The following is a 26,734-nucleotide window of genomic DNA, read 5'->3' as shown; positions in this document are numbered from 1 at the left end:
TTTGTCTGGTTTCTAGTCCTGTAGTTTGTCTCTATTAAATATGATAATTCAAATTAGCTTAGCAAAAGTGAAACACTGGAGGAAAATTGAAGTGACTTTCATATAATGTCCCTGAGATGGAAATGAAGGTTTAGGCGCTACCATAAACCCTATACTATAAGTTGTTAGCTACCAATTCTGATATTACATCTTCTCTTCTGAGTACTCTGATACCTGGGTCCTATAATGTTTGTTTCGAATTGCTTTTCCTCACAATGCTCGGTTGCACAGCAAACAGGATAAGCTCTCACCAAGCACCACGTCTAGAGAATAGATAAGTTCTGCAATGCTTTGTGAGCCATGCCCCTAATATTTTGTTCACCCAGTTATGAGTTGCTGCATCACTATTTTTTTAATTTTTATTCCATTTTTCACCTAAATTATTTTTTAAAAAAACTGAAAAAATGTATTCCTGTTTTTTCTAATTTAGATGTAAATTTTAATTTGGCCAAAAGCATTTGCTTAGAATTGCCACCAAACATTGTAGGGTTTATTATGATAGCAATCAGAACTCTTGCCTCCTATACATGACTAAGAAATGTGCAAATTTAGTTTGTGATTTAAATTGTGGGATATGAATTGTTTTTGTAAAAAGTTCTAACTTAGCTTTTATTTGACTAGCAATTATGCCTGACAAGTTGGAATTGTCTCAGGTTGAACTCCTCATACTGTCACACCATTTCTACAAATCTTCTGCCTGTCTTGATGGTGTTGATGTGCTCGTGACACTGGCAGCAAACAGGGTAGAATCATATGTACTAGAGGGAGATTTTTCGTGTTTAGCTCGCCTAATCACTGGAGTGAGCAATTTCCATGCCTTGAACTTCATTCTTAACATCCTCATAGAAAATGGCCAGCTGGAGCTGCTACTTCAGAAATATTCTACTGCTGACATAGCCACAGGCACAGCTGCAGCAGTCAGAGGATTCCGAATGGCTGTTCTTACATCACTGAAGCTTTTTAACCCACAGGATCTTGATGCATTTGCTATGGTTTGTAACATTGCTCTTTTTCTTTATTTAGTAGGCAGGAAGTTATTAAATTGATGTATCCTGCTGCCATGAGCAGATTTTTGAGAGGTGCTGCTACCTTTCGCAAAATTTTGATGACTGAAATATGCACACTTTGTGGAACAACAATTTCTACCTTCTCATGAACTTAAATTTTATATGAACTAAATATTTAAGGCTTTATGTCGCTGAATTACTCAGGTTTTTTTTTATTTAGAAGCTACAAATTCTTGTTGCTTTGACTATTTTTCCGGTTCATCAATTTGAGCTCTTATGATACAATATGAAAAAACTTAATTTTCGCTTTACATTTTGATATACAAGCAAAGTTGGTATACTATATGAAAGAATTTTACGTTATGGAGTTCTGTTGAATATCTGAAGGGGTATTTTGTTCCCTGAAAATTAGTTCAAGTTCTTTTCATCCTCTTTTATGATGTTCTACCTGATCTGTGGTATTTACATATCCTTTATTAGCTAGTATTTTACCACTATATCCAGTTTCATCTTGTGAATGGTTAAACAAAACTCTCAGCTTATCAAATTATAATGATACTCTAAGTTGGTATGAGCATCATGAGGTCTATTTGTGAAAACATGCATCGAATGGGTTGCAAATGTGTCATGTAAAGGCTATGAACATAAATTATCTGTGACTGCACTAAGATGGATTTAAATCTGTATTAATGGTTATATGACATCAAATCTATCTGGCAGTTATTTTTTTTCCATTGAAAGTTGCATGCAAAAATTGACAGTCTTTTGCATGCAGGTCTACAACCACTTTGACATGAAGCATGAAACTGCATCACTCCTTGAGTCTCGATCCGTGCAATGCATGCAACAATGGCTCTCTCGTCGTGATAAGGATCGTCAGAATGAAGACTTGCTTGAGGCCATGCGCCACCTCATTGATGCTGCTGAAGTTCTCTCCACCATTGATGCTGGCCACAAGACTCATCGTGCCTGTGCCCGTGCTTCCCTGCTGTCCCTCCAGATTCGAATTCCTGATCTCCAATGGATTGATCTCTCAGAAACCAATGCTCGTCGGGCCCTTGTTGACCAGTCCCGTTTTCAGGAGGCTCTCATTGTGGCAGAAGCATACAACCTAAACCACCCGGGTGAGTGGGCTCCAGTTCTATGGAACCTGATGTTAAAACCAGACCTCATTGAACAGTTTGTTGTAGAGTTTGTTGCGGTGCTGCCATTGCAGCCATCAATGCTTCTTGAGCTGGCAAGATATTATAGAGCTGAGGTCGCAGCAAGAGGAGATCAGTCACATTTTTCTGTGTGGCTCTCACCAGGAGGGTTGCCTGCAGAGTGGGTAAAACATTTAGGGAGGTCATTCAGGATCCTACTGAAGAGGACAAGGGATTTGAGGCTAAGAATGCAGTTGGCAACAATTGCAACAGGATTTGGTGATGTGATTGATGCATGCATGAAGGTGTTGGATAAGGTTCCAGATAATGCAGGCCCCCTAATCTTGAGGAGGGGTCATGGTGGGGCATACCTTCCGCTTGTGTAGTCACATTGCAAGTTCTTTTCCAGTGAGGTGACAGTACAAATGGTGCTTAAAGTGGAAAGGCCTGAGTGGATCAGATGCGCCAGCTTACTGAGAGCCTCTTCCAAGCACGTTTGTTTTTCTCATTTTTGTTCTCTTCTATGTACAGTTGAGTGCGGATATTCTTTTGGATACACAGGGCTGAGTGAGGTGGGTTTTTCAAGCTTCATTTTGGCCTGAGTTCTTTTTTATTTTCCCGTAGGTAGCTTATAGTAGTTTGCTGGTAGGCTTCCCATCTCTGATGGAGTGTTGTTTTGCTGTATTCTTTGTGTAGTGTTGCATCATTTACTCTTCAATTTTGACGTGTAAGCATCTTCTTCATTCAACAAAGACATGTATAAGCAACCTGCAAAACTGTGCAAGGTGAAAACTGGTACCATTGTAAGCCTTACTCCATAGCAACTTGAGGAATCCAAACCTACTGTGCCCGTTGGTAGGGTTCTTTCTTGTTAGAGGGTGTTTATCAAACTTTATTTGCTGTAAAGTGCTAGACAGGTTGATTTCATGATTAGAACATTCACTCTTATGGGAGTTCTGTGCATATCAGGTCGTTTTGTTCAAGCGTTACTGGGTCTGAATCAGTTAGCTGTACAAGGTAATCCGATGGCTGATGCTATAAATAAGGCTATTGTTGACGTTGTTTGGAGTCGTACGACATTAATGCATGCTATGTGCATGTTAACTAATTAATATTAGGAATGGTGCCGCCGTTAGCGCTGCAACTGGACTTTCAGGACCAGGTCCGATCTAGGCAAAGAAAGACTGTGTTTCACTCGGGGGAATCTTGGACCCAAATCCCAATGTCCAATTGCAAATGTAGGCTTTGCACTAGATTGCGACTAGAGTAATTATGAATACATAGGGCATAAAGGAAAACAATATGGCCAATGGTTTTTCTCCTAATTGAATAAATAATTAACTAATAATTTTGCTACTGAAACAGTTGGTCCTCTCGAAAGGGAAGAAAACCCTAATCATCAAGAACATGTGGTTATGGAAGAAGACATTCTCTTTCGGCTGCACTGTTGTTTCGATGGATCAAATTTTACATCCCCAAGTGGAACCACTAACACCAATCCAGAACACTCTTGGTCCGATACCTTGTCAAAGAAATCAAAGTAACCGAACGTGATAGCTGGTTCAATCTTTTTTCCCTATCTCATTCAATTTTTTTTTTTCCCCCTGAGAACAATCATCTTTATTAGATAGTAGTGTCCTTAATTGGTATAAATCCAATGTGCATACTCATATAGCATAAATCTTCCAATTGCCACAAAACTAAACGTGGATAATAGACTTGTTGAGGTCGGGGTTTCCCCAACCTCAGACCTTAGCCTCCACCGAATTGGACAAGAAAAGGAGACTACTTCTCCACAGAAGGTATTGTCCGCTTTGAAGCAGGTAGAAACCTTTCCCACGGTTTTGCTCTTTAAAAGGCGCCTCCTGAGAGAAGGGTAATCGAGTCCTCCATTTAAGGCATAGACTTTTCCGGTCGATGTGGGACTAAGTTCGAGACCCTTTATTCCCACAACATCAGCCCTCCCAGCGGGAAGGTCTGAGCCTAGGTCAAAGGTCCTTTCCTGGCGCGCCAATTGTTATCCCGACCTCAGACCTTAGTCCTCACCAAATTGGAATAGTGAAAGAAGACTGTGTCCCCATAAAAGATATTGTCCGCTTTGGAAGCGGTAGAAGCCTTCCTCACGGTTTTGCCCTTTAAAAGGCGCCTCCTGAAGGAAGGATAATCGAGCCCTCCATTTAAGGCACGGACATTTTCGCTATTCAGCCGATGTGGGACTAAGTCCGAGACCTTTTATTTCTACAACAGGACTAAATGGGCATGTAATGTACAAATATAGCATGATTTAATTGCTCCAGTTGCAGAAACTACACTAATATTTATAAAGCCCTCTCTGGTACAAAAAAAAGACATGACAATCAACAGCTCCAGATTGTCCCCAATTTTTACATCCTGGAGGCAACATCATCAAAATGATCAAGCCTCCTGACAAACTTGCTGTACTGGCATCATGAAGACCTAGATTGCATATATGTGCCAATTGAACAAGTAATGTATATCCATGCTGGTTGTTTTAGTGGTGGTACGAATCATAGTAGATTGCCAGATATTAGACCACCGTGGGTATAATATGGGTCTCCTAGATTGATCATACATAGCCCAACTAAGAAGCCTATTGTACTGGTTTGCTGAGCCCTGCAGCACAAGCCAGATAAAGAACTAGATTCTGATGAAGTTATTGCATTTAGCAAAAGTTCAACGAACAAAATGGTTCGACCTGAACCATCAATCCTGTCCTCATTACATCAAGCACGGCAAATATGAGGAATCCTATTAAAAGAGACATAAAAAATGATAGAATTTAGACTATATTATCTGGAAACCTATTGGTGCAATTTTTTAAGCAGATGCACGAGACCAACATCGAGCATTAGTTGTGATGATGTGAACGCCGGAGCTAGCTGGCTGAATTGACTGTCTAGTTGCACGTCACGGAAGACGGGCAACTACTGAATGGGTCATCTTCTGTAACTCTGTAGCACATCAAGGTACAACCATAATCACTCATCCAGAGACTATTGTCAGCCCGAAAAAAATTTTGAAATTTAAAAGATTCTTGCATACTTTTAGACTTGCCTCGTGGCAGGCATTGATTCGTAGGCTGAGAGTCTCATGGAAGGATCTATTGGCCGGTCCTTTATATTGGCTGCGATCCGTTCTGAAGCGTATCAATTTGCATAGGAAGTTTGATAAATCTTTAGACCGGCAATTGTACATGAGATGAATGTAAAACAAACTAAATTATATATATATATATATATATATATATATATATATATATATATATATATGTATATATATATATATATATATATATGTATATATATATATATATGTATATATATATATATATATGTATATATATATATATATATATATATATGTATATATATGTATATATATGTATATATATATATGTATATATGTATATATATATATGTATATATGTATATATATGTATATATGTATATATATATGTATATATGTATATATATATGTATATATCTATATATGTATATATATATGTATATATATGTATATATATACCTACCTATGTGTTGCTGGAATTTGGACCCGAAGGCAGCCGTCGGCTGAGAAGAAGGAGCTCCGGCAAGAGTTGGCTGGTGGCGGTCTATCGGCGGGCGGCGTTCTTCGGAGGACCTGCAAAAAGTCGGTGGCTGGGATTTCCAGCGCCGGCCCTTCGATGCTTAAGTCAAAGGGAGGCTTAATTTTGGAGAAGGAGAGAGACTGTATGTAGAAGTCCGAAGCCCTCCCTTGGGAGGAAGAAGCCCTCTTTTAGAGGAAGAAGCTCCCCCTTTATAGGAGGAGTGGCAGAGTTACATGTGATGTGACTGGGCGAATTAAAGGGTTATCGTTACGATTGGACGTGGGCGTGTGAAGTAATGAGTTGCCGTGGATGGTCCGTTCCCATCATGGGAGGAGATGGCGCGCAGCCAGAGCTTGCTTGTGGCGCGCAGTGCAGTCCATTCTTGGGAATGGTGAGGCGTTGACAGTCGTAGCAGGGTATGATCCATGGTTGATATGTCGTGGCGTGGTCGGCAAGTAAAGTATGGTATGGTGAGGCTGCTGCAGGGCATGGCTGCAGCATATGGACGACGAGGTCGGCCTTCTGAGGTCAGCTCGGCCTTCTGTGCTCGGCAGCCTTCTAAGCTCAGCCTGCATGAGCTCGGCTCGGACTGCATGAGCTCGGTCTGCACGAGCTCAGCTTTCTGAGCTCGGCCTGCATGAGCTCGGTCTTTTAAGCTCGGCTCGGTCTTCTGAGCTCAGCCTGCTGGGCTCGACCTGAATGAGCTCAGCTCGGTCTGCATGAGCTCTGTTCTACCTGCATGAGCTCGGCCTGCTGTCGGATTTGGATGCTTTAATTGTATTTGTGGGGTGATCCATTTTTCTCCAAACACTATGTATACACTGAATTCTAAAAGGAGGATGTGAAATACCTGATTTTATTTCTAGATAACGCACTGCACAACTAGTTGAAGCTGGGCTTTACCATATATTTACATGCCAGAGGGGGAAAAAAAACTAACGACGATCCGACTTATTCTGGTGGCACGTGTGCTGCCGCTGGAATGGGTGCAATGTCAGCGGTACACGGATGCACGGGGCCCACATCCGAAAGGACACGTGCCAGCACCTGAGAGGCCCCATGTTCTGCGGCCTAGAAGAAAAGCTTGCTCCCGCCGCTCTTGCGATCCCAATTAGAATTAGAAAGTGGAGCAGCGACGAACCCGCCGATGCTCGCCGCAAGCCTCCCAGGTCCACGTCTCCGATGGCCCAGAGCCGCCTCGACCCAACACGTGTCCCAATCCAGCACGTCCGTCCTGTGGTAACTCCCGCTTCCCTTTTTTGGGCAAAACTTTTTTCTTCTATTTTTGTTTTTGACGCCATTTCCATCGGCATCTATTTATTAGGCTCTCTCGTCCACCCTTCCTCCATCCCCCTCTCTATTTTTAGGGTTAGGCTTCCACGGAAGCAAAGAAGAAAATCGCGCTCGGGTTCTATCTCTCTTTACGTTTCTTCGTGGTTGAATCTTTCCTCCGTTTGATTTTTTCGTCCACCCTTCCTCCATCCCCCTCTCTATTTTTTTTCCCATTGTTTTCTCGTTTCTTTCAAGCTGTTCTGGTACGAGAAAAATGGTGGCGGTCGAGATGGGCAGCACTACCGACGCCGTGGAGAGGATCCCGAAGGAGGCGCGGCGGATTCTTGACAACTTGGCGACGGAATGGAGCGACGTGGTCGACTCCAAGGCGTTGGAGGTGGTGCATCTCAAGGGGGCGATGACCAACGAGGTCTACCAAATCAACTGGCCCACAGAGAGGAAGGACGGGGTCTCTCGAAAGGTTTTGGTCCGGATCTACGGCGAGGGGGTGGATGTCTTCTTCGACCGAGAGGACGAGATCCGGACGTTCGAGTGCATGTCGAGGCACGGGCAGGGCCCGCGGCTTCTCGGGCGGTTTCCCAATGGCCGGATCGAGCAATTCATCAACGCCAGGGTATGCCTAACTTCGCTAAAAAGAAGGGGAAAAAAATGTTTTCCACTTCTTTTGTTTGGTTAATCTTTTCATCTGTAGGTGCATGCCGAGTTCTTTGATTGCTCTGTTGGATATGGGTTGCTTTAACTGATCATTTGATTTTATTATTGCAATTGTCGTTTTGAAGACATCGATAGTTTCAAGCTGGAATTTTCTGGGCAGGGTTTTGTTTGAACATATTTTCTTTCTTTCTTCTTTCTTTTCTTTTTTTTTTTCAAGCTGGATCTTTTGATGTTTATTATTTTCACTATTAAGTTCAATGTGCTGTCATTAACATTGTCTATTTTGAACTCTTATTTGAGGAGTATTTTATTCACTTACTATTCAGTCGAAAAGGTCGATACTTCCGGTGCTTATGGGGTCAAGAAGCTCTTTATTCTTTATGCTGTCCCTGATGCTATTAGTGCGAATATTTTACACTGAATAGTCTTAGGACCTGGGCATATGCGAAACTCTGTGGATATATGGTAGCAAGCATGGTACCAAACAATCAGAAAACTTTGTTTATAGCTATGACTCGAGAGAAAGTCTGGTAAATTTACTTCTAAGGATGGAATATACCTTCAATATATGAAGAAACTGGGTATAAGGTGCATTCGAATATTGTTGGATAGATAATCTCAGGGTTTGTAGGATTAATCTCAGCTTTAGTGCTTTCTTTTCTAAAGAGTAAAATGGTGCTTACTTTAAAAAGGATGGGGATTATGACATCCTGCAGTATCTAAGTTGGTAAGGTAGCAAAATACCTGGACTTACTTGCAGAGTATCCCTTGCACCGAATTGTAAATCTGGTTTCATATAGCACCATGCCTCCATATGCCTTTTATTTGGATTGTGCTATTTCACAATTTGTCTATCAATATTCTAAATAGTCATGTTGCTTTTGCTATTCCAGACACTCTCTGCAGCTGATCTGCGGGATCCAGAAATATCAGCTCTTATAGCATCAAAATTAAGGGAGTTTCATGATCTTGACATGCCTGGTCCAAGGAATGTATTTTTATGGGAAAGACTGAGGTATGTTTTAATTACTCATCAAACTTTAGGATTAAACTTTGCATGGTCATGTGATCAATAGCTTATATTATCTCTCTCTATCTCAGAAACTGGCTTAAAACAGCTCAAGATTTGTCTTCTGCTGATGAAGCTAAAGAATTTCGCTTGGATACCCTAGAGGAGGAGATAACTACTTTAGAAAATTTATTGTCTGAGAAAGATCAGAGAATAGGATTCTGTCATAATGATCTCCAGTATGGGAATATCATGATTGATGAGGAGACCCGACAAGTAACTATAATAGTAAGTTCCTTTCTCTATTACATACTAGTATACCGGCTCTTCTAGCCAATTGCTTAAAACATAAACTTTTTTTTTCTTTTTTTTTGGGGGGGGGAGGGGGGGGGGGGGGTAAAAACGGCAATTTAAATTACTCTAACGTGAGTACATCCAGCCAAATCACAAGAAATGAAAAAGTGCAAAGGGCTACATGAACTTTTCAAACTGCTGTTTCTGCTCAGTGAGATGGAGGAGTGTTATAGTCATAGTTGAATGGTTAGTTTCTTGCTATTCACAGCATATTTTCTCCAAGTGTGCAAGTGTTGCTGATGGTCTCAGAAAAACTTGTAACAGAAAGAACTTCCAAAGAAAAGTGGAATTTATTATCTCTGAGATACAATATAACTAGTTTCCCGTTCGTCTTTTATCTTAATCCTTATTCATTTTTTTTTACTACTAATTAAGTGAAAAAATTGATACTTTTAGAATTGCGCTTAGTTAGATCAATCTACATGCAGGACATTGGGTTTTCTTGGTCCAGTATTTCTCTGCGATTAGCTAAGTGGAGTACTATCTCTAAATTTGGTTTCACACCAAGTTGTGTTTTCCAGGGAGAATTCCATCTCATATAGATGAATTGTTATGACAGTTGGTCATGAAGTTCGAATGGTAGCTATGAGGGTTTTAAGCCATGAAAAGCATGGTGGGTGTTGGTCCTACTTTTGTGGTATACACTCCCAAACTAAGCAATACACTGCCAATGATGAGTCAGATCCATTTTTCTATCCTTTTCTATTTGTTCTTCTTCCCCTACCAATTATAGGAGAGTGATGCAGTGATGCAGACCAAGCGACATTTAGATTTTAGGATTTTAGTATATTTCATTTCGCAGTATAAGTTAAGAAGTTCAAAGTGATTATAAAAATCAAAGACAGTTTGCTTTGTAGAGGATGGTACAGTTAACAGCTCAGTAAGATGCGCATGTTAATTACATCGATCCTTAGTTGGTCAGAAGTTTGTCTTGTGATAAGGGCCAAGTTTGTTCTCTTGAGAAATCCTATTTGAATCACATTATCTCAACAGTGTATGAGTAAATTTGTGTGCATGTCCATATGTATGCATATAATTGGGCTGTCTTGTATTATGTGTTGTCTGAGATGTGAAAATTTACTTTGCTAATCATCATTCTTTATGGGAATAATTATCTGCATAGGCAATATATTGGTTCTGTCCTGCATGTATATTGTGCGAGAATATGAATGAGTGAAAGTTTTAGTACTCTTTTATGTGCCACCCTTCCCCCCTCTCTCTGTGTTGGGGGGGAGGGCGTTTCTTCTAGTGATTGCTTATTTATTTATGGTGAGGAAATCCATGAGTAGTCTGGCTCTTAGTTGCTAGAAGTGGGATGGGGTGTGCGTAAGCGGAAATAAGTCTCTCAAGTTATACAAACTTAAGAAGCTGGTGCAAGGACGAGTTTCTAAAGCAGGTATGCCACCCCAAGTAGAAGTTTCTAGCGCCCAAGATTTGCTTGTGGCTGCTTGTGGAAGGATATGAAAAGTTTGGCTTGTTAACTGATTATTTGTGCTACTCTAGCAATTGTAGCTTCATCCTTACTCTTGTGTTTGCTTATCTGTTGTTACATAATTTGTTGATAGATTGGAACCTTTCTTCTTGATGCCTCAATGATATAATCAGAGCCAATTTCTTGCATATCCAGCACTCTGATATAAATTTTTTTCTTGACCTCTCAACAGCAGACCAAAAGCAGACACCTATGAAATTTTGTAAGATGTCCATGCTATCCACCTCTCATCATTCTTTTGTTTTATAATTTCTAGGACTACGAGTATGCAAGTTTCAACCCCATTGCATATGATCTTGCCAATCACTTTTGTGAGATGGCTTCCGATTACCATACAGAGACCCCTCACATTTTGGATTTCAACAAATACCCAGGTTCATATTTCTTGGTATTCAATTTGCGATCACTTTGAAATTTATATACTCAAACTGGTTTTTACTCTCTGGTTCTAATCTTTTTGGCAACAGGTTATGACGAGCGCAAGAGATTTGTGCAGACATATCTGAGTTCCTCAGGTAATCTGTTTACAGGCTGCGTAAAACACGTGATGAAAACTGATCTTTTTGGTTTAAGCTGTACCTCAGCAACAGATTGAAATAACCTGTCACAATCTTAAGCAGTCTTAAGCATTCCATACATGCATCAACAGATGCAGCGGGTAAATGTGTAAATGATATTAGAATCGATAAGTTTAAATTTCCGCAGATTCTAAATCTTTTCACATTATGAAAGTTGAATTACAGAACAAAACGATGATCTTGCATTGAGATGAGTTAGGAAGATATAAATTTGTGGCCATTTTAAATGCATTCATGTGTCCCCGAATTATTGCTCGCTTAACATGGTAGACTGGTGTGTTGAGGTTTGCCATCGTATATCAAGTAGGAAGCAGTAAGCATGATGACTGTCTGGAGTTTATCACATTATGTGGTCAGCATAGGATTGTGCAATCAATGAGATATGCTGGACCGGACCAATAGTTTGACAGGGTCAAGGTGAATTTAAATCAAGTCTTCCAATTAGAAAGAATAAGAAGAAACTCTTCATGTCTTGGAAGTGATTTAATCATCTTTTAATTTGCAATGTTGGGTTGGGTCATTTTCAAAATATGGATGCATGTTTGTTTATTTAATATATCATCAGGATCACGTGACTGTAACAAGATTTTGCAGGCAAGCTGCTTTTTTAAGCCCCCTGATGGACTGGAAAACATGTTCTCAGATCCACTAGATGTTAATAACATGGTATATTGCTAGCAAAATGGATGCGGTGACATTATAAGCCTCAAATTTAATAGGGTGAATTTTGATGTTTGTCCTGTCTGGTGTTTTTTTTTTTTTTTTTTCCGGTTGAAATAGCTGAGCGAATCAATTATCCTACTTTTGTCACAATCGGTTTTCAATTTTATTTCTTCTTTTCCTCCTTTCTTCTAGTTTATTTGTCCCTGCCAAAAGAAACAAATCCTTCCTTCACCCTGTTAAAATTTTCTTTGGCTCTATTCTTTTACCTATAGGTGAAACACCCAATCAGGTGGAAGTTGACAATTTACTGCAACTTATTGAGAAGTATGCTCTCGCAAGTCACGTTATTTGGGGCCTATGGGGAATAATATCAGTAAGTCACTTGTGTCTGTCTTCTTTTTCAGTTGGGCTCCTATTACTACTCGTGTTCGTGGCAATTGGTGTCAACTTTTTCAGTTCATTTGTCCATTTGTCTGCAGGAACATGTGAATGATATTGAATTCGATTATATGGAGTATGCGAGACAGCGGTTTCAGCAGTACTGGTTGAGGAAGCCTGCTGCATTGGGAACTGGGTGAATCGATTGTTTTCTGCGCCTTATATTCAATTCTAGAATCCGCTGTAAATATGTTCACATGGGTTCTTTAACGCTGAAATTAGATAACGTGAATGTTGTAAAATAGTGCAGCTATTTTTGATAAACTGAAGGCAGTCCTGGTGTTTATTTGGGGGGGGGGCTCCAGAATTACTTTTAATATGAGAAAAATTCATGCTGGTTGTTATCGTTCATGTAATATAAGAAATATGCCTTAATGAATGCACTTTGTAATCTTTTGACGTTTGTTAGTTTATGCAATATTTAGTTCATATGCTTTAATGAATGTGAAGATTTCATGGGCTGATATTTGAAGAGCTTGGAATGCCTAATAGTTTTGGTTTGTCTCATATGACAGTGAGGCAAATGTCAAGTTAATATATCATTTGGATGACAAAACTCAGCGAGGCCGTGGCTCCGGGTTTTATGTCCTTGCTATTTGCAATTAACTGCTTTTGCCTGAGAACATTGGTTAAAATGTTTTCTGGTGCCTGCAATGGGCCTGCAAAATGGTTTCATATGCCTGGTGGTTGGGTTTATTCCCATCAAAGCAGCACTTAGCTCCATATATCCAGGAATGAACAATGACGCCATGCACATGGGATTAATAACATTGTTATGTGCGATTTAACATCTAGATATGATCATGCAATGAATATTTGTATTATATAACAATGTTTCCACACAATTCAGCTATATGAAGGAAGAGAGGTGTCAGCTGCCGCTGTTATGGTTGTTATTTAACACTATTCTGATGTGTCGTGTGCGGTACCTCCGGCCGCCTGTACCCCAACTGATTTCAGGTCTTCCCATTAGAACTTGATCTTGTACGAGAGCTTGACCTGGTTGGGGCACCAGTCTATTATGACTCTTTGATAAAAGTCATGCTTCCAATACTGAAACATGATAATTAGAAGTGTCATGAAAATTTTTAAGGCAGACATAAAAGTGGCGAAAATAACTTCCACTACTAGAACATGATAGTAGGAAATGTCGTGAAAATTTTGGAATATAAATGACAAAGATAAATGGTAAAATTTCAAAGTGGCCAGCAAGATGGCGAAGAACTGACGAAAGTAGCTCAGCTCTGTAAGAGAAAATGAGACATTTTTTCTTAAAAAAAGGTCGACTAGAGAGATCAAGGTCCTAAAATTGAATGAAACATTAGTTAAGTTTTTTTTTTTTTTCAAAATACAAGAATAATATTTCAATAGGTCTTGGTATTTTTCTGATTATTCAATTTTTTAATTTAGCTTTCACATCAACTCCTTCTGTTGGGAACATTTTTGATTCTACTATGTAATTTGATGCATAATTACAAGTATATGGATAGCAATAAGTTTTCTAAAATGTTTTTATCTCATTTAATAACCCTTTTTTTATCCCCACGTAGCGATACTTACCTGCCCACCACCGCTCACCACCGGCGACATATGAAGTCTTCTACTTATGATAGCATTGAAGCAAACTATAATATCAACCATAGTTACGTGGAAAAGTGACAAACACGCACCAAATCTATGCTGGTTGCCAGACATTTTGGTGATGAAGAATACTCATGTAGTGCCGTTCCCACGCCTGTACCGGCCCCCGGATGAGATGGGCTATTTCCGCTCTGAGACGAAGGCAGACCCGCGTCCAGGGTCCATCCGAAGCCCGGTCAACGCACCAGGACTCGGCGTGTTTGGACGTCAGCTTTTGTAGGAGCCTTCGAGCGGCCTCGCCAAATGGCAGCCACCCTCTCGATCCTTTCCCTCGACGAGACCATGAAACCACCCTTTCCCCTTCCCCTTCCCTCCTGAGAGAGCGGCCTCTCATTTTCTGGGTTGGCCTAACCAGATTCGGCTGCCGTTGCCCACTGCCATCTCACTCTCTCTCATGCAGATCGCTCTCCGATCGCCACCACCCCGTGCCGGACGCCGACCCATCGCTCTTGCCTCCTCCTGGGTCCAACATCTTCAGCTCCCCGTGCAAAACCACCCTTGGCTCCCAGAAAGATGAAGCAGCTAGCCACCTTCGGAAACATAGGATAAGCTACCGATATTGTTAGAGATATATATATATATATATATCAACCTTAGGGAAAAAGAGGAATAAATAAACAAGAGCCAGTCCGTTGTTGATTTGCTCGAGATTCCATATATATATCCGCGCGTAGTTTAATTTGAAGATGAACGACCTCTTCTCTACGAGCTCCTTCAAGAAGTACACGGACCTGAAGCAGCAGGTCCACCTGGACGAGATGGAGTCCGGGACGATGGGCGGAATGGGGGAGGCCGGCAAGGAGAGCGTCAACCTGGACAAGTTCTTCGAGGACGTGGAGAACGTGAAGGATGACCTGCGTGGGCTCGAGAAGCTGTACCGGCGGCTCCAGGAGGCGAACGAGGAGAGCAAGACGGTCCACAATGCCAAGACCATGAAGGATCTCCGGGCGCGCATGGATGCCGACATCGACCAGGTGCTCCGCCGCGCCAAGGCGGTGAAGGGGAAGCTGGAGGCGCTCGACCGGGCCAACGCCGCCCACCGGAAGCTCCCCGGGTGCGGGCCCGGCACGTCGGCGGACCGCACGCGCACATCCGTCGTGAGCGGGCTCGGCAAGAAGCTCAAGGACCTGATGGACGACTTCCAGGGTCTGCGGACGAGGATCGCCGCCGAGTACAAGGAGACGGTGGGCCGGCGGTATTACACGGTGACCGGGGAGCACGCCGACGAGCAGACGATCGAGACGATCATCTCGTCGGGGGAGAGCGAGACGTTCCTCCAGAAGGCGATCCAGGAGCAAGGGCGAGGGCAGATCATGGACGCCATCTCGGAGATCCAGGAGCGGCACGACGCCGTCAAGGAGATCGAGAAGAGCCTGCTCGACCTGCACCAGGTCTTCCTGGACATGGCGGCACTCGTCGAGGCGCAGGGCCACCAGCTCAACGATATCGAGAGCCACGTCGCGCATGCAAACTCCTTCGTCAGGAGGGGGACGGTCGAGCTGGAGACGGCCAGGGACTACCAGAAGAGCTCCAGGAAGTGGTACTGCATGGCCATACTCCTCGGCGCGCTGCTCGTCGCACTCCTGCTGCTCCCCTTTCTAACAAATGTCATGAATTTAATATAGCTTTTTTTTTCTCTCTCTTTTTGTGTGTGTGTGTGTGTGTGTGTGTGAGAGAACTGAGAAGAGGAGGGAAACCAGCAGTGGTACCTTCTTATGGTGCTTGGCTGTTCAGAAGACTCGGTGCTTGTGATCCCTGTGTACCCGACCGAATTCGGAGTTCTCAAAAAAAATTGGGAATTTCACAGAAAAAACGCTCCTTTTGTTTCCGCTGGAACATACAGCAGAGAAGCTGCAGCTCAATGTCAAATACCAAGAGATTACCAAATCCTGCTGCTGCAATGTGGCAGCTTAAATCTGAGGTGGAAACGCAGTGCATCCGAAACTATATATGTTACATCTTCTGATACAGCTGTTCATGAAGCTGCCATAAGACTAATACATCTACCTAGGTCGGCATAGGACAAATATTGCCTTTGTGAAATTGTTTTTTTAACACTCTAAGTAAGGTAGGTTAGCTCTAGAAGACGTCTTGCAGCTCTTTGCTGGTTGCCAGATGCAAGCATACAGTGGATTTTAATATTTCAATTAGCAAAAATAAAAAGCATGATTGGCTTCTTTAGTTCTTTTGTTGCCAACCATTCTGGAGAGCTCCTATAGAAGGAAGAGGCGGATTTGCCTGGCGATTTCGGTGATGTTTTGTTTTTTAATTTTTTCAGTTGTATCCGTACAAATTATTTATGATACTTTCATTTTCAGCAGCAAACAAAAGAAGGAAAAAAAAAAAAAAAGCATGATTGGAGACACATCTATTTAGATGTTAGTTAATCTCCATGAGGGGGGAAGTTGGAAATCAACCATGGAGATCAGAGCAGAAATATTACCAACCCCCTACTCTCAAGAACTAAGTTCATCATTGGCAAACATAGCTGTTGAGCACGCAGAGTTATTTGCAAGCAACTTTCATTCACTTTAGAATTCAGCCCAAAATTAACTTGATTGATTAATAAGTCAAAGATGAGCTATAATTTTGCGCTCGAAAAATAAATATACTGAAAGATGAGCTTACCCTTGGTACTCATGAAGGATTCCCCAAGATTTGAAAAATTTTAAGTTTGCAAGCGCCAGTTGAAGTTGAAATAAAAGCAAAACTAGGCCTTTGCAGGAACTCTTAATTCTAGTTCTCTAAAGCTATGTTGACATAGATTATTAGTTCAAAACAGATTTTGAAGAACAAATAATAAAAACATTAAAATGTATTCAAAAGCTTCAATATGGTCACAAGCTAGTGAATGTGATACTCTAATGCTCTATGGTGGAAACAAACAGAACGAACTACATACGAGAGAAATGTGAGGCGCAAACAGCACCTAACCGATTTTCATTAAGAGACACATACAGAAAAGCAGACCTTTTACAAAATTACTCTACTAATTGGTAAGACTGGCACTGACCTTCATTCCCAGTCTGAATTATCCAGATACGGTGCCCAGTTTCCTGAACAAACTCTTTGTCTCCTTCTGATCAATTCCATTCTTAAGTTAAAGGGAGCTCCAAAAGATGGATTGGCTTCATTTCCAGGTTCGGTTCTTCTATCAAGTGCCTGACGAGATGTTTAAGGGGATGGTGAAAATTTATACAGCTAACTGTCGAGTGTTATGAATAGTATCAATAATTCAATTTAAAAAAAAAAATAGGACTGGTAGTGTTTTTTCAGCTATATATTTTGTTAATGCATGCCTTCAACACTTTAGCTTAGAGCATTGTAGCATGGATCACCTCTATATGAGCCCTTGGCATTGCCCTTCTGATCTTGGCTTCTCTAATCTGATAGAAACATTATGACTGGCAGAATACTTCATTAAAAAGAAAAAGCTAGATATTACTCACTAAACCATATACAACTAGTAATTCGTACCTCCTAAATTTTAACTTGGTTGCTATGGACATCTGAAGGCCTCGCTCATTTGAACAAATGTGCCAAGAAAGACTAATTTAATGAATTTTATTTCAGAAATCAAAATACAAATAACCATGTAGAAGGAATTCGCAGATAGCTTATTTCAAGAACTAAAAGCAAACAAAGGGTGCCATCTAGTTGAATTGGTGAAGTAACTAGGTGTTGGATCATGATGACCCCAATTTTTAATCGAGCTTCCTCGTGTCCTAGCTCTCCTAATAAAATAAAATAAAATGAAAACCAAAAATTGCTGTTTGACAATATATAGCCTAATGAGACCTAGTGATATTGAGGTTTGATGCAACTGTAGTATCATAAGTCAAGCCCCTTGGTCAAAACAAGACACAAAGCCATTCCGATTGCCACATTGGTAAATGTTGCTGGAAACTGGACTCGAGGGTGACCGTAGACCGAGAAGGAGCTCCGGCAGGGGATGCGGCGGTGGACAGCTTTCTCCGAAGAACCTGCAAGAAGCCGGTGGCCGGAAGTTCCGACGTCGGCCCTCCGGTGCTTAAGTCAGAGAGAGTTTTTTTGGTGGAGCCAGCAAAGAGGTTACATAAAAGAAAAAACTCCCCCCATAAGAAAGAAGTCCCTCCTTTTTATAAGAAGGGTGTATGGGTTACCTGTGACGTGATTATACGAATTAATGAGTTACCGTAATGATTGGACGTGATCGTGTGAATTAATGAGTTGCTGTGGATGGCCCGAGATTTTGGGCTGGCTGGAGGTCCGTTGAAATTGTGTGCATTTAATCGTTGACAGTTGCTGGGGCGGAGATCGCGGGATTGGACCCCGGATGAGGAGGGGGACTTGATTTTTGGTGGAGTGGAGGGGTCTGCTTCTTCCTTTGACTGGATCTCCTTTGGGCTTGAGGTCGATCGGGCTCAGCTTAACCGAGATCAAGACTGCAAGCTCTGAGGCCGAGCGCACTGAGGTTGGGCGTTTTGAGGTCGGACACCTTGAGGTCGGGCGCCATGAGGGTTGCTGTCATCGCGCTCGCCATCAAGTTCCGGCGATATATCCACGTGCTTTGAGCAATCCATTTTTCTCCCAACAGTAAAGAATATCAAAAGTAAGAAGAGGTAGCATTAAGATCACAGAGAATCCAACAGGGCCTTCTTAGTTTCAGCAGATCAAGGGAAGGTGGCTATTTGCAGGGGCAGTGGCAATTGCCTAAAGAGAGACTCCAGGAGGAAGATAGAAGGAGCAAAAGGTATCCAAGAAAAGTAGAGTGGAGATGGTTGAGCTTGGTAATCAAGCAGAGGTAGCCTAAGATGCATGGACAGAGGAAATTGATTATTAATAAAGACACGAGGCAGGCAATGGGCAAGAAGAAGGGAGTTTCAAGAAGATGATCCTCGAAAATTTCCATCAGTGTCCAGAAAGACTTGAAGTAGGATATGGTTCCTTACATGCTCAGACCTATAGACCTGGTGAGTCTTGCATTACAAATCTCGCCTATCCAAAGTAGAGACCAACCTGATCGATCCAAACCCCTCTGAGACCAAATTGGGAGGTATATGAACTGACCTGAACTCATTCTTGCCCTTTACCCCAACAAGATCGTGACACATCTAAATTTCACGCGAGGTAACCTGAAAACCAGGTCACTTTGGCGTGCTCACATTGAGACACGAAGTTGATGTGCAACTCTTAAGCACCAGATAAAAGAGATGGTCACCACTAAATCTATGTTCTCTCTCGAAGTCCTACCCGTGAAGCTAGATTACGACGGCTGGATTTTATCCCGCGGCGACCGCTCTCTCTCTCCGGTTCCCAAAGAAGCCCTTAAAGGGGAGAAATAAACTTAAGATCCTTTAATACATAGTAAAAGGTAAAAATGTTCAGGTAGCCATAAGAGTACAGACTTCGAAAATTTTCACAAGAATCCACGCATATCATATGTACAATTCAAGTAATTTCGGCCCAAAAGATTAACCAGCTAGCGGAACAAAACTCAGCAAAATATGAAAACACGAGCTATATGGTCGCATTCATAATTAATGTCAGAAATCAGATTAAAATAAGCGCAAGAAGAAGAGAAGAGGTCAGGCTAATCAGCGATTCCCCATCCTCGTCAATAACGAACTCGAGATGAAACCCCAATTAACTGGGGCACCAGCGGCATCATTTGAGAAAGTTCTCTCTCAATCCCAATTCCCAGCACTCCGATCGCAATCAGACGAGCATGCATGCATTGCATCTTGAGAAAAGAAAATAATGAAAGAAAGATGGGAAACAGCGAAGGCGGTGGCGTACCAGGAATGATGAGATGAGGTCATCACTGAGGATCCGCCGACGGCTTCCTGAAGAAATCGTCGATCCGGCGGGCACCGGGAGGGAGGGGCTTCTCGGCGGCGGCGGCGGCGGGTCGGGGCCGGGCGGCCGGATGCGAGGGAGGTGCAGGCCGTGCGAGGGAGTCGAGGAGGAAGTCGGAGGTAGGGGGATGGGAGCACGCGGCGGAGTGGAGGTGGTCGAGCTTGATGGTGCGGCGTTTGCTGACGAGGGCGGCGTCGCGTGCGCCGGAGACTAGAGATTGGAGGAAGAGGTCGGTGGAGAGGGAGATGAGGAAAAGGGCTTCCGAGTTCACCTTCTTGATCTCCCGGTCCAGCTTCACCATCTTCTTCACCCTCCCCATCGGCAGCGATGGCCTCAGAACTCCACTGCTCTCCCCCTCTTCCTCTCCTCCTCCGCCCTGGAGTTGTCGTTTTTGCTGTCGTCGTCGATCCTCTTGCTCTTCCATTGATCGATTTCAATTAGGGTTTTGAGGAGATGGGAACCGGGCTTCTGCGAATTTATGGAGGTGACGGGTGGGATTTGAACGGGAGAAGGGCAGGCGAAGAGAACAGGGTGGCCTGCGTTGAGTCACACGCCTCAACCCGCCGCTGCTCGGGTGAATTTATTTGGAATTGGAAGGTCCAATCCCGCCAGAAAAATTTAAAAGAACAGGGACTCCCGCCAAAACGAAGGCATATAAAATTGAAAGGTAAAATGTTAGAGCATGGATCTATAGATCAAACAATTAGGCACCAGCCAAGTAATAAAAAAAATACTATGATTAGAGTCAATCAATCCAATAGTAATGAGTAAAGTAAATTAAATTATTATTTTGCAGATTATTGACTTAGATTGAGATCGAGTTAATTCAAAGAATTTTACTAGTTGACCAGCCCATCGCACCAAATTGCTCGGAGTTTTTATTTTAGAATTCAACTCAAACTGTAAAAACTTTGCTATGACTTGCCCAAGCCGATCGAGCTCAATCTTGTGAATTCTAACTCACATCACGAAGTCATAAATAAAGCTTAGGATAGAGATACAGTGAACGTAGAGAAAGCTGAGGAAGAAAAATGGTAAGGCACTATGCACAGCTCATATCCTCTGTCATTGCTCCCATCATTTTCTTGATCCCTCATTTAGTTTTGAGATTTAAAAGCTTCTCTATGAGACAGTTGGTTTAGATCAAGAAGAGACAAGGTAAGCAGCTAGAGTGCTATCAACCTTAGATAGACCCATACAAATATTATATACGAACTAAGGTATATTATCCACTTCATCCTTATTAATCCATCCTTGGTCGAAGAGGATATATAGTATATCCCGAGTCAAGTATGCAAAAACCTTTATACATTTTCAAACTAACAATCCGTCATATGTTTAAGCTACATAAAATTCTTACAAATCTGGCTGCCAAGAATCTTTAGCAGTATTTATGTTGCTAGAAGTAATTACTTATTCAAAAGGAATAATAAATAAAATCTATTATACCCAATGTTCTATTTGGACAATATTTAATGGAGAACCAAACATGTTAAAAATTATAATTATTCCAACAAATTAAAATCTAGTTTTCGATCGACATAATCTGGTATCAGACATGTATTTGTAAGCAAATAAGGGTTAAAATTGGTGTGCAGAGGTCTTTGAGTCTAAAGGTTAGCCTCTTACCTAGCTCGAGCCTTGTATCTGGTCTGGTTAGGCAGGGAGAGGATGCATGCTTGCAACCTTGTTATCAGCAGCATCCGTTCCCTTGCAAGTGCTTGAGCGGTACATGCATGGCGTGTTGTTGGGACAAGTATTATTTCAGCTCAAAGCTGATTTAGGGTTCAGCTGGAATAGATGATTTAAGATCAAACTAGGATCTGATTTAGGGCCAGATCTGAGTGGGCTGGACCCTAGAATACTTCCTTGGACTAATATATCGATTGGGTTGGGCCTCGGTGCCAACGGGCCCAACTATGTGCAATCAGTTATGTATAAAACCTTAGAATCTCTAATATTACTTACCTCCCTATCTTCAACATCAAAAGCTTGCTTTCCTCTTAATTATATTCTCCATGTAAATTGTTAGGGATCACCAAAGCCCCCACACCAACCGAAAATGAAGCTATATATTATGGCAGTAGCTGCTATCTTCAGCAGAGCAGGGCTAAGTCCCTCTCTCATGTTTTTTGGTCCAGAATTGAATGAGAACAAGTGAAAGATGACCTGACTTGGCCTTCCATTTGCAATCACTGTATGCACGGCTATGCCGATTCACATCACTAACCATCAAGATGCGTTGGCATGGGTTTCATTTATGCTATCATCTCGATGATTGGCCAACAGAAATATGCCTCAGTTATTGGCGGCATGCATAGCCATACTGATGCATGCTATAATTTCATCGAGAGGTTCATTTCGTGGCGGCCAAGATCGAAGCTGTAGTTGTTGTTGTTTGATCCTGCACTGAGGTTCCAGCAAGTGATGCTCGCACGATTAAACAGCAACTTTAGACAGCATGGGTGGATGCAAAACGAGAAAGGGAAGAGCTTAGCTCAAAATACACGTCTAAATAATACTAATTTTTAGGCAATGGCCCTAATTACTTTCTTTTTTTCGAGCAAAACATTGATAGAGGCCATCACCCTAATTACTTTCATTAAACAAATAAATTTAATGATATTTTCTCTCTCTATTCTAATGCCTATCTGGATATTTACGGTGCCTAGCATCGACTTTTAGAATTCTTTTCAACGAGAAAATATCATTAAGATCTCTGGAATGAGCTCTCGAACGGCACTCTAAACGAGTCGGACTCCAGTCGCCTCCAAATCAATGCTCTCAGCCTTCATTTAAAGCTTCTCTTGCTGCTATCACCATGTTTTGAGAACGTCTATCTTGAATGCCGAGCCGCAATTAGGAGATTAAAGCTGTCACTAATGACTAGCTTGCCTACATACAAGCATCAAAATAAGAATATTGTCAGCTCCCCAAGACTCATTACTTGTATGAACCATTGCTTTTGCTTGGAATTTGTTGCATTGATGCATAGACTTCAGGGAGATATGGACCTAAGTGTGGTGTCATAAAACCAAGTAAAATAATCATACTAAAGAACACGGTGACTGCTGCTGCAATGGAGGCACACCACTATCCGGGAGGGTGAACAACCACCACCAAAGAACATGGTGACTACCTATCCATCGGGGTTTGGGGCTCCATGACACAAAAAAGAAGGCCTTGATTAATTAAAGTTGCACCTAAAGCCATGTAGATAGAGGATGCGAAGCGAGCAAAGTTTGCAGGGCTATGAATGAAGCTCGGTAGCAGGGTTGGTTTCTTGCTGTACTCCTTTTGATGCTCCAAGCACAAAATATTTTATACTGAAATGTATATATATTAATGGCTTTTGAGCCTGTTCAACTTATTTTAAGGGGAACAGTTCTTTGGAAAGAGGGCACTCTACATAAGCTGAATGGATTCATACAAATGAAATATGGAATAGAAATATCGAGATTAAAATAATTAAGTGCATTCTGGCTGTACGATTTTTATCTTTTTTACCATCAGGGTGTGCTCTGCATTTGTTGTTTGGCTTCTTCCTATTAGCATAAAGTAATACATCAAGTTTTAGGCTCTCGACCCCGCCGATTCCTAAGTTTTAGCATAAAATAATACATCAAGAGCTTGTAGGTTTTTTTTTGTCTTTTTCCAATTTAGATGGTCAAAAAGGAGGGTTGGATTTGATTGAGTTCAAACAAAAGAGGGTCATAGTTAAAGACTAGGATAGGAGGAAGCTATGCCCTAATTGGTGTGAAGGCATCCTTGCATGCATGTTACTGGTCCACATCATGGACATTAATCATTATTTGACATGAAAATTAATCCAATTATTCAAGTCATTATTGTTTTTGATAGATATGTTTACAATTCTTTTTTGTGTTTTCGGTATGGCATGCTTCTAAGTTGTTGGTTTTCATTTTTATTTATACGGGCACTTGAATCCTTGATCTTGATGGAGGTTCATGAATTGTGTATTTCTTGAGTATTAATTAAATTTTGAGAACATCTACCAAAAAAAATGAGAACAAAACTAGATTAAAGATAGATGTCACGGTAAATTCATACATGCATACATGTAATATGTTAAGTGAGTATATCTCTAATATGTACATATATTGTGGTCGAACATGAAACCATGCTCGGTGCATATGTTAAGTGAGTAGTGCCAATTGGTGGATTAACATTCCTCCCAACTTTAAGTACTTAGATATTATCCCAAGCATCACAATTTGACAACTAAATAATGTATACAAATGTTTGGGCTGAAAGACAAAATTAATGTTGATTAAGAGTAGGAAAGTGCATATCATATGTACTTAGGATTAAAGAGTTTGTGTTTTTCTTTTTTTTAAGTAAACCTGATGTATTATTAGATCACTCGAGCAACGGGACATCCATGAGAGTCCTAATGTAAACCCGACCTATTTATTGGTTTGGTCTGATATAAATATAAATTACAAGCGCAAAATAGTGGATGTTCAATGTATGTCAGCTTGGATCGGAGAACATCGAACCGACTTGAAACCCTAGCTAGCTAGCTTTGAGCATTCTTGATCAAAATGCATTATAGATCAAATTTACATCTCGTCCAACACTTCTAATTATGTTTCCAACATAAATCAGAATCCATATCCATGTACTTTCCGACCCAAAAATGAACTTTGAGAGCCCTAACCAATCTCTTCTATCTCTTGGAATCCCTCTCCCTGTGGCTATAATAAAGGCCCGGGAACACTAACCGCATGTTGGTGCACTTTAAGTTTGCTACGTGGCAGCGACTAGGGAGAGCCACACACCATTATCATGCATTCTGAGAGACACGCGACATGATCATCTCTTTTGACCTCTTCTTTTAGACGTGGTTGGTATTAGGAGTCTTTACTTAGGCCAGTCAAGCGAGTCCATTAATGACCCTTTCTCATCCTCCCTCATCTCGGGAAGTTAATCCTTTGAACGCACAAGTCCAACTATTATTTCCACGGAGATAAGAATAATAATAATAATAATAATAATAATAATAATATTGTACTTGTTTATCTGTGTGGTAAAATAGTAAATTCATCACAATATCGTAGGTCAAGACATTGGTATATGGGAATGGATGGTTACCGTTCTCTTTCTTCGGGCAGTCATTTCAAGCCATCCCCAGTATTTATTACTTGTAGCTGCTCTTGAGCAAAATTTCTCACACTGTACATCTCATTCTCATGCGAAAATTGAGAAAATATATTAAAATTCATAGAATTACATAACTCATCCAAAAAAATAAAAAATAATAGAAAATTAGTATTACAAATTTGATCATTAAAATAAGTACAATAGTAGTTGTCTAGAGCGCAATGTAACTTACTATTTTTTGATCTATATATCTATATTAGAATCGTATGAATTATCTATTTAGCAAAAAAAAACACACAATAGCAATTATGAATAAATATTTTCTAAAGAACAACTTATAAATTATTAATTTGTTACCTATAAATTTATTATTCGAGAATAACTTATTCGCGCACTCGACTGCGCGGGATGTACAAGGTAATTATCCAAGTCTAGCCAGCAACATGTCCGTGTGTGATATTTATGAACCATCGATTCCAAACCAAAACCATCGTAAGGAACATAATTAATCGACACAATCAGCCATAGAATGCAACCCCAAGCCGGTTATCACATGTTACACGCTATGGTATCCATCTGATCAAAGGACCCAACTACGTTCTTCCAAAGGGGCTTCCCGCTACGGTGTACAACCCTAACAGCCCAATCCCGGTCCACCACGTCTCCGGTCCGTTCCGGTCCTGGTCCGATCTCGCAGAGTACCACCCGGCCGGCGTGTTCCCGAGACGCTGTCTCGTCTGGGTACGGTCGAAAAATAAAAAAGAAAAAAAACCAAAACAGACCCCACACCGACCGGAGCCCCCAGCTCGCGAACCGTGCCCTCTGGATGTAGTATATAACCCGGCGACCTGGTCCGGTTTTCTTTAAACTAATTTTCTTTGAGTCCGATTCCCAAAACCCTCCCACTATTCCCACCTCGGTAACTCAATATCTTAAACCACCTCCATGGCCTCCTTCTATAACCCTACTCCCTTTTACCCCTTTTCACCCGTCTACTTCCATGCCTTGTCCTGCCTTAACTCTATATAGCTTAAGAAATTGGCTTGCGAGGTGTCTAAAATATTGGGCCCATCCTAATATAAAGCCTTGAAGTGGGGGTGGGGGGTTGCTCCCCTCCACTCCAAGGGGGGGGGGGAGTCCTTTTACTTTTAGCACACTCCCCTAAGCTTTGCCTCGCTCCCATTATCATCAAATCCCCTTCCCAAGGCAAAGGCAGAGGGGGCGAGGGCTTAGGCTTGCGGAAATCCGAACCATCTGGGCCGGACGGCACATGCGGATCCCGCTGCATTAACGCTTCTGCCCTTGGGTTGGGGTTAGGGCGGGTGGGTTTGGTCATTGGTTGGGGATGGTTTTGTCATCTGGGTGGAAAGGTCTCGGGACTGGGGATAAGGGTTTGGGATTAGGGATTCCGATGAGGTGTGCTTGGATAAACACCGTTGGGTTTGCCAATCCCAATGGTAATTTCAGTGGGCCTGCTGAGTGGTGGTCAAGACAGCCCAGCCCAAAACTAGGATAAATTGCCTACCATACTACGTGAATACAGAGCCAATCATAACTAGTTTCTATGATGGTACACCAAGATGAAAGCTTGATGAAAAATTAGGCAGCACCGCCAATTCCATTATTCAAGAAAAAAACATCTCTTTTATGTGAGAATGAAAAAAAAGGAGCAAAAATTAGAAGATAAAACTTAATTATATAACAAAATAAAGTTTCTCTTGTGCTCACGGAGGGCCAAACATAGACTCTTTACCATATTTGTTATTGTATTTCTTTTTGAAGAAAAAAGAATTTGTTTTCAAATCTGTTTTACTAATTTCCATTAGTTTTTCTCTTTAATCTTTAACCTTTATGT

General features: G+C 41.5%; 4 protein-coding genes across 5 annotated transcripts in view; 3 read left to right on the top strand and 1 right to left on the bottom strand.

Annotated features, from left to right (window-relative positions):
- LOC103704848 overlaps positions 1–3,062 on the top strand; it is a 38,294-nt gene extending 35,232 nt beyond the window's left edge. The window contains exons 25-26 of the mRNA XM_008788325.4: positions 693–1,031; positions 1,822–3,062. Of these exons, the coding sequence (XP_008786547.2) occupies positions 693–1,031; positions 1,822–2,574 (1,092 nt within the window). The 3' untranslated portion in view covers positions 2,575–3,062. The remainder of the gene's footprint in view (positions 1–692; positions 1,032–1,821) is intronic.
- A 3,866-nt stretch (positions 3,063–6,928) lies between these two features.
- LOC103704865 (probable choline kinase 2) lies at positions 6,929–12,684 on the top strand. Its single transcript, XM_026803953.2, has 8 exons — positions 6,929–7,034; positions 7,163–7,701; positions 8,636–8,757; positions 8,844–9,039; positions 10,854–10,971; positions 11,065–11,112; positions 12,111–12,211; positions 12,318–12,684. Exons 2-8 carry the CDS (start codon positions 7,342–7,344, stop codon positions 12,414–12,416), a joined length of 1,044 nt encoding a protein of 347 aa, XP_026659754.2. The 5' UTR covers positions 6,929–7,034; positions 7,163–7,341; the 3' UTR covers positions 12,417–12,684.
- Positions 12,685–13,586: 902 nt separating this feature from the next.
- On the top strand, positions 13,587–15,730 carry LOC103700157 (syntaxin-124). Its single transcript, XM_008782120.3, has one exon. The coding sequence runs from the start codon at positions 14,604–14,606 to the stop codon at positions 15,540–15,542; it is 939 nt and encodes a 312-aa protein (XP_008780342.2). The 5' UTR covers positions 13,587–14,603; the 3' UTR covers positions 15,543–15,730.
- On the bottom strand, positions 15,573–20,293 carry LOC103704877. Of its 2 annotated transcripts, XR_005513498.1 has the most exons (3): positions 19,696–20,293; positions 16,931–17,079; positions 15,688–15,768 (listed from the first exon to the last, which is right to left on the bottom strand). XR_005513498.1 is itself a non-coding variant. In XM_008788353.4 (2 exons), exon 1 carries the CDS (start codon positions 20,177–20,179, stop codon positions 19,718–19,720), a length of 462 nt encoding a protein of 153 aa, XP_008786575.1. In that variant the 5' UTR covers positions 20,180–20,293; the 3' UTR covers positions 15,573–17,079; positions 19,696–19,717. The 2 variants fall into 2 exon arrangements, 1 of the variants encoding a protein (XP_008786575.1); XM_008788353.4 differs by having other exon boundaries at positions 15,573–17,079.
- Between the last annotated feature and the right edge of the window lie 6,441 nt (positions 20,294–26,734).

Source organism: Phoenix dactylifera, chromosome 9, assembly GCF_009389715.1.
Source record: "Phoenix dactylifera cultivar Barhee BC4 chromosome 9, palm_55x_up_171113_PBpolish2nd_filt_p, whole genome shotgun sequence".
NCBI lineage: Eukaryota > Viridiplantae > Streptophyta > Magnoliopsida > Arecales > Arecaceae > Phoenix > Phoenix dactylifera.
Note: the sequence above shows the minus strand (reverse complement) of the source record. Positions and strands in the feature narration are given on the sequence as shown.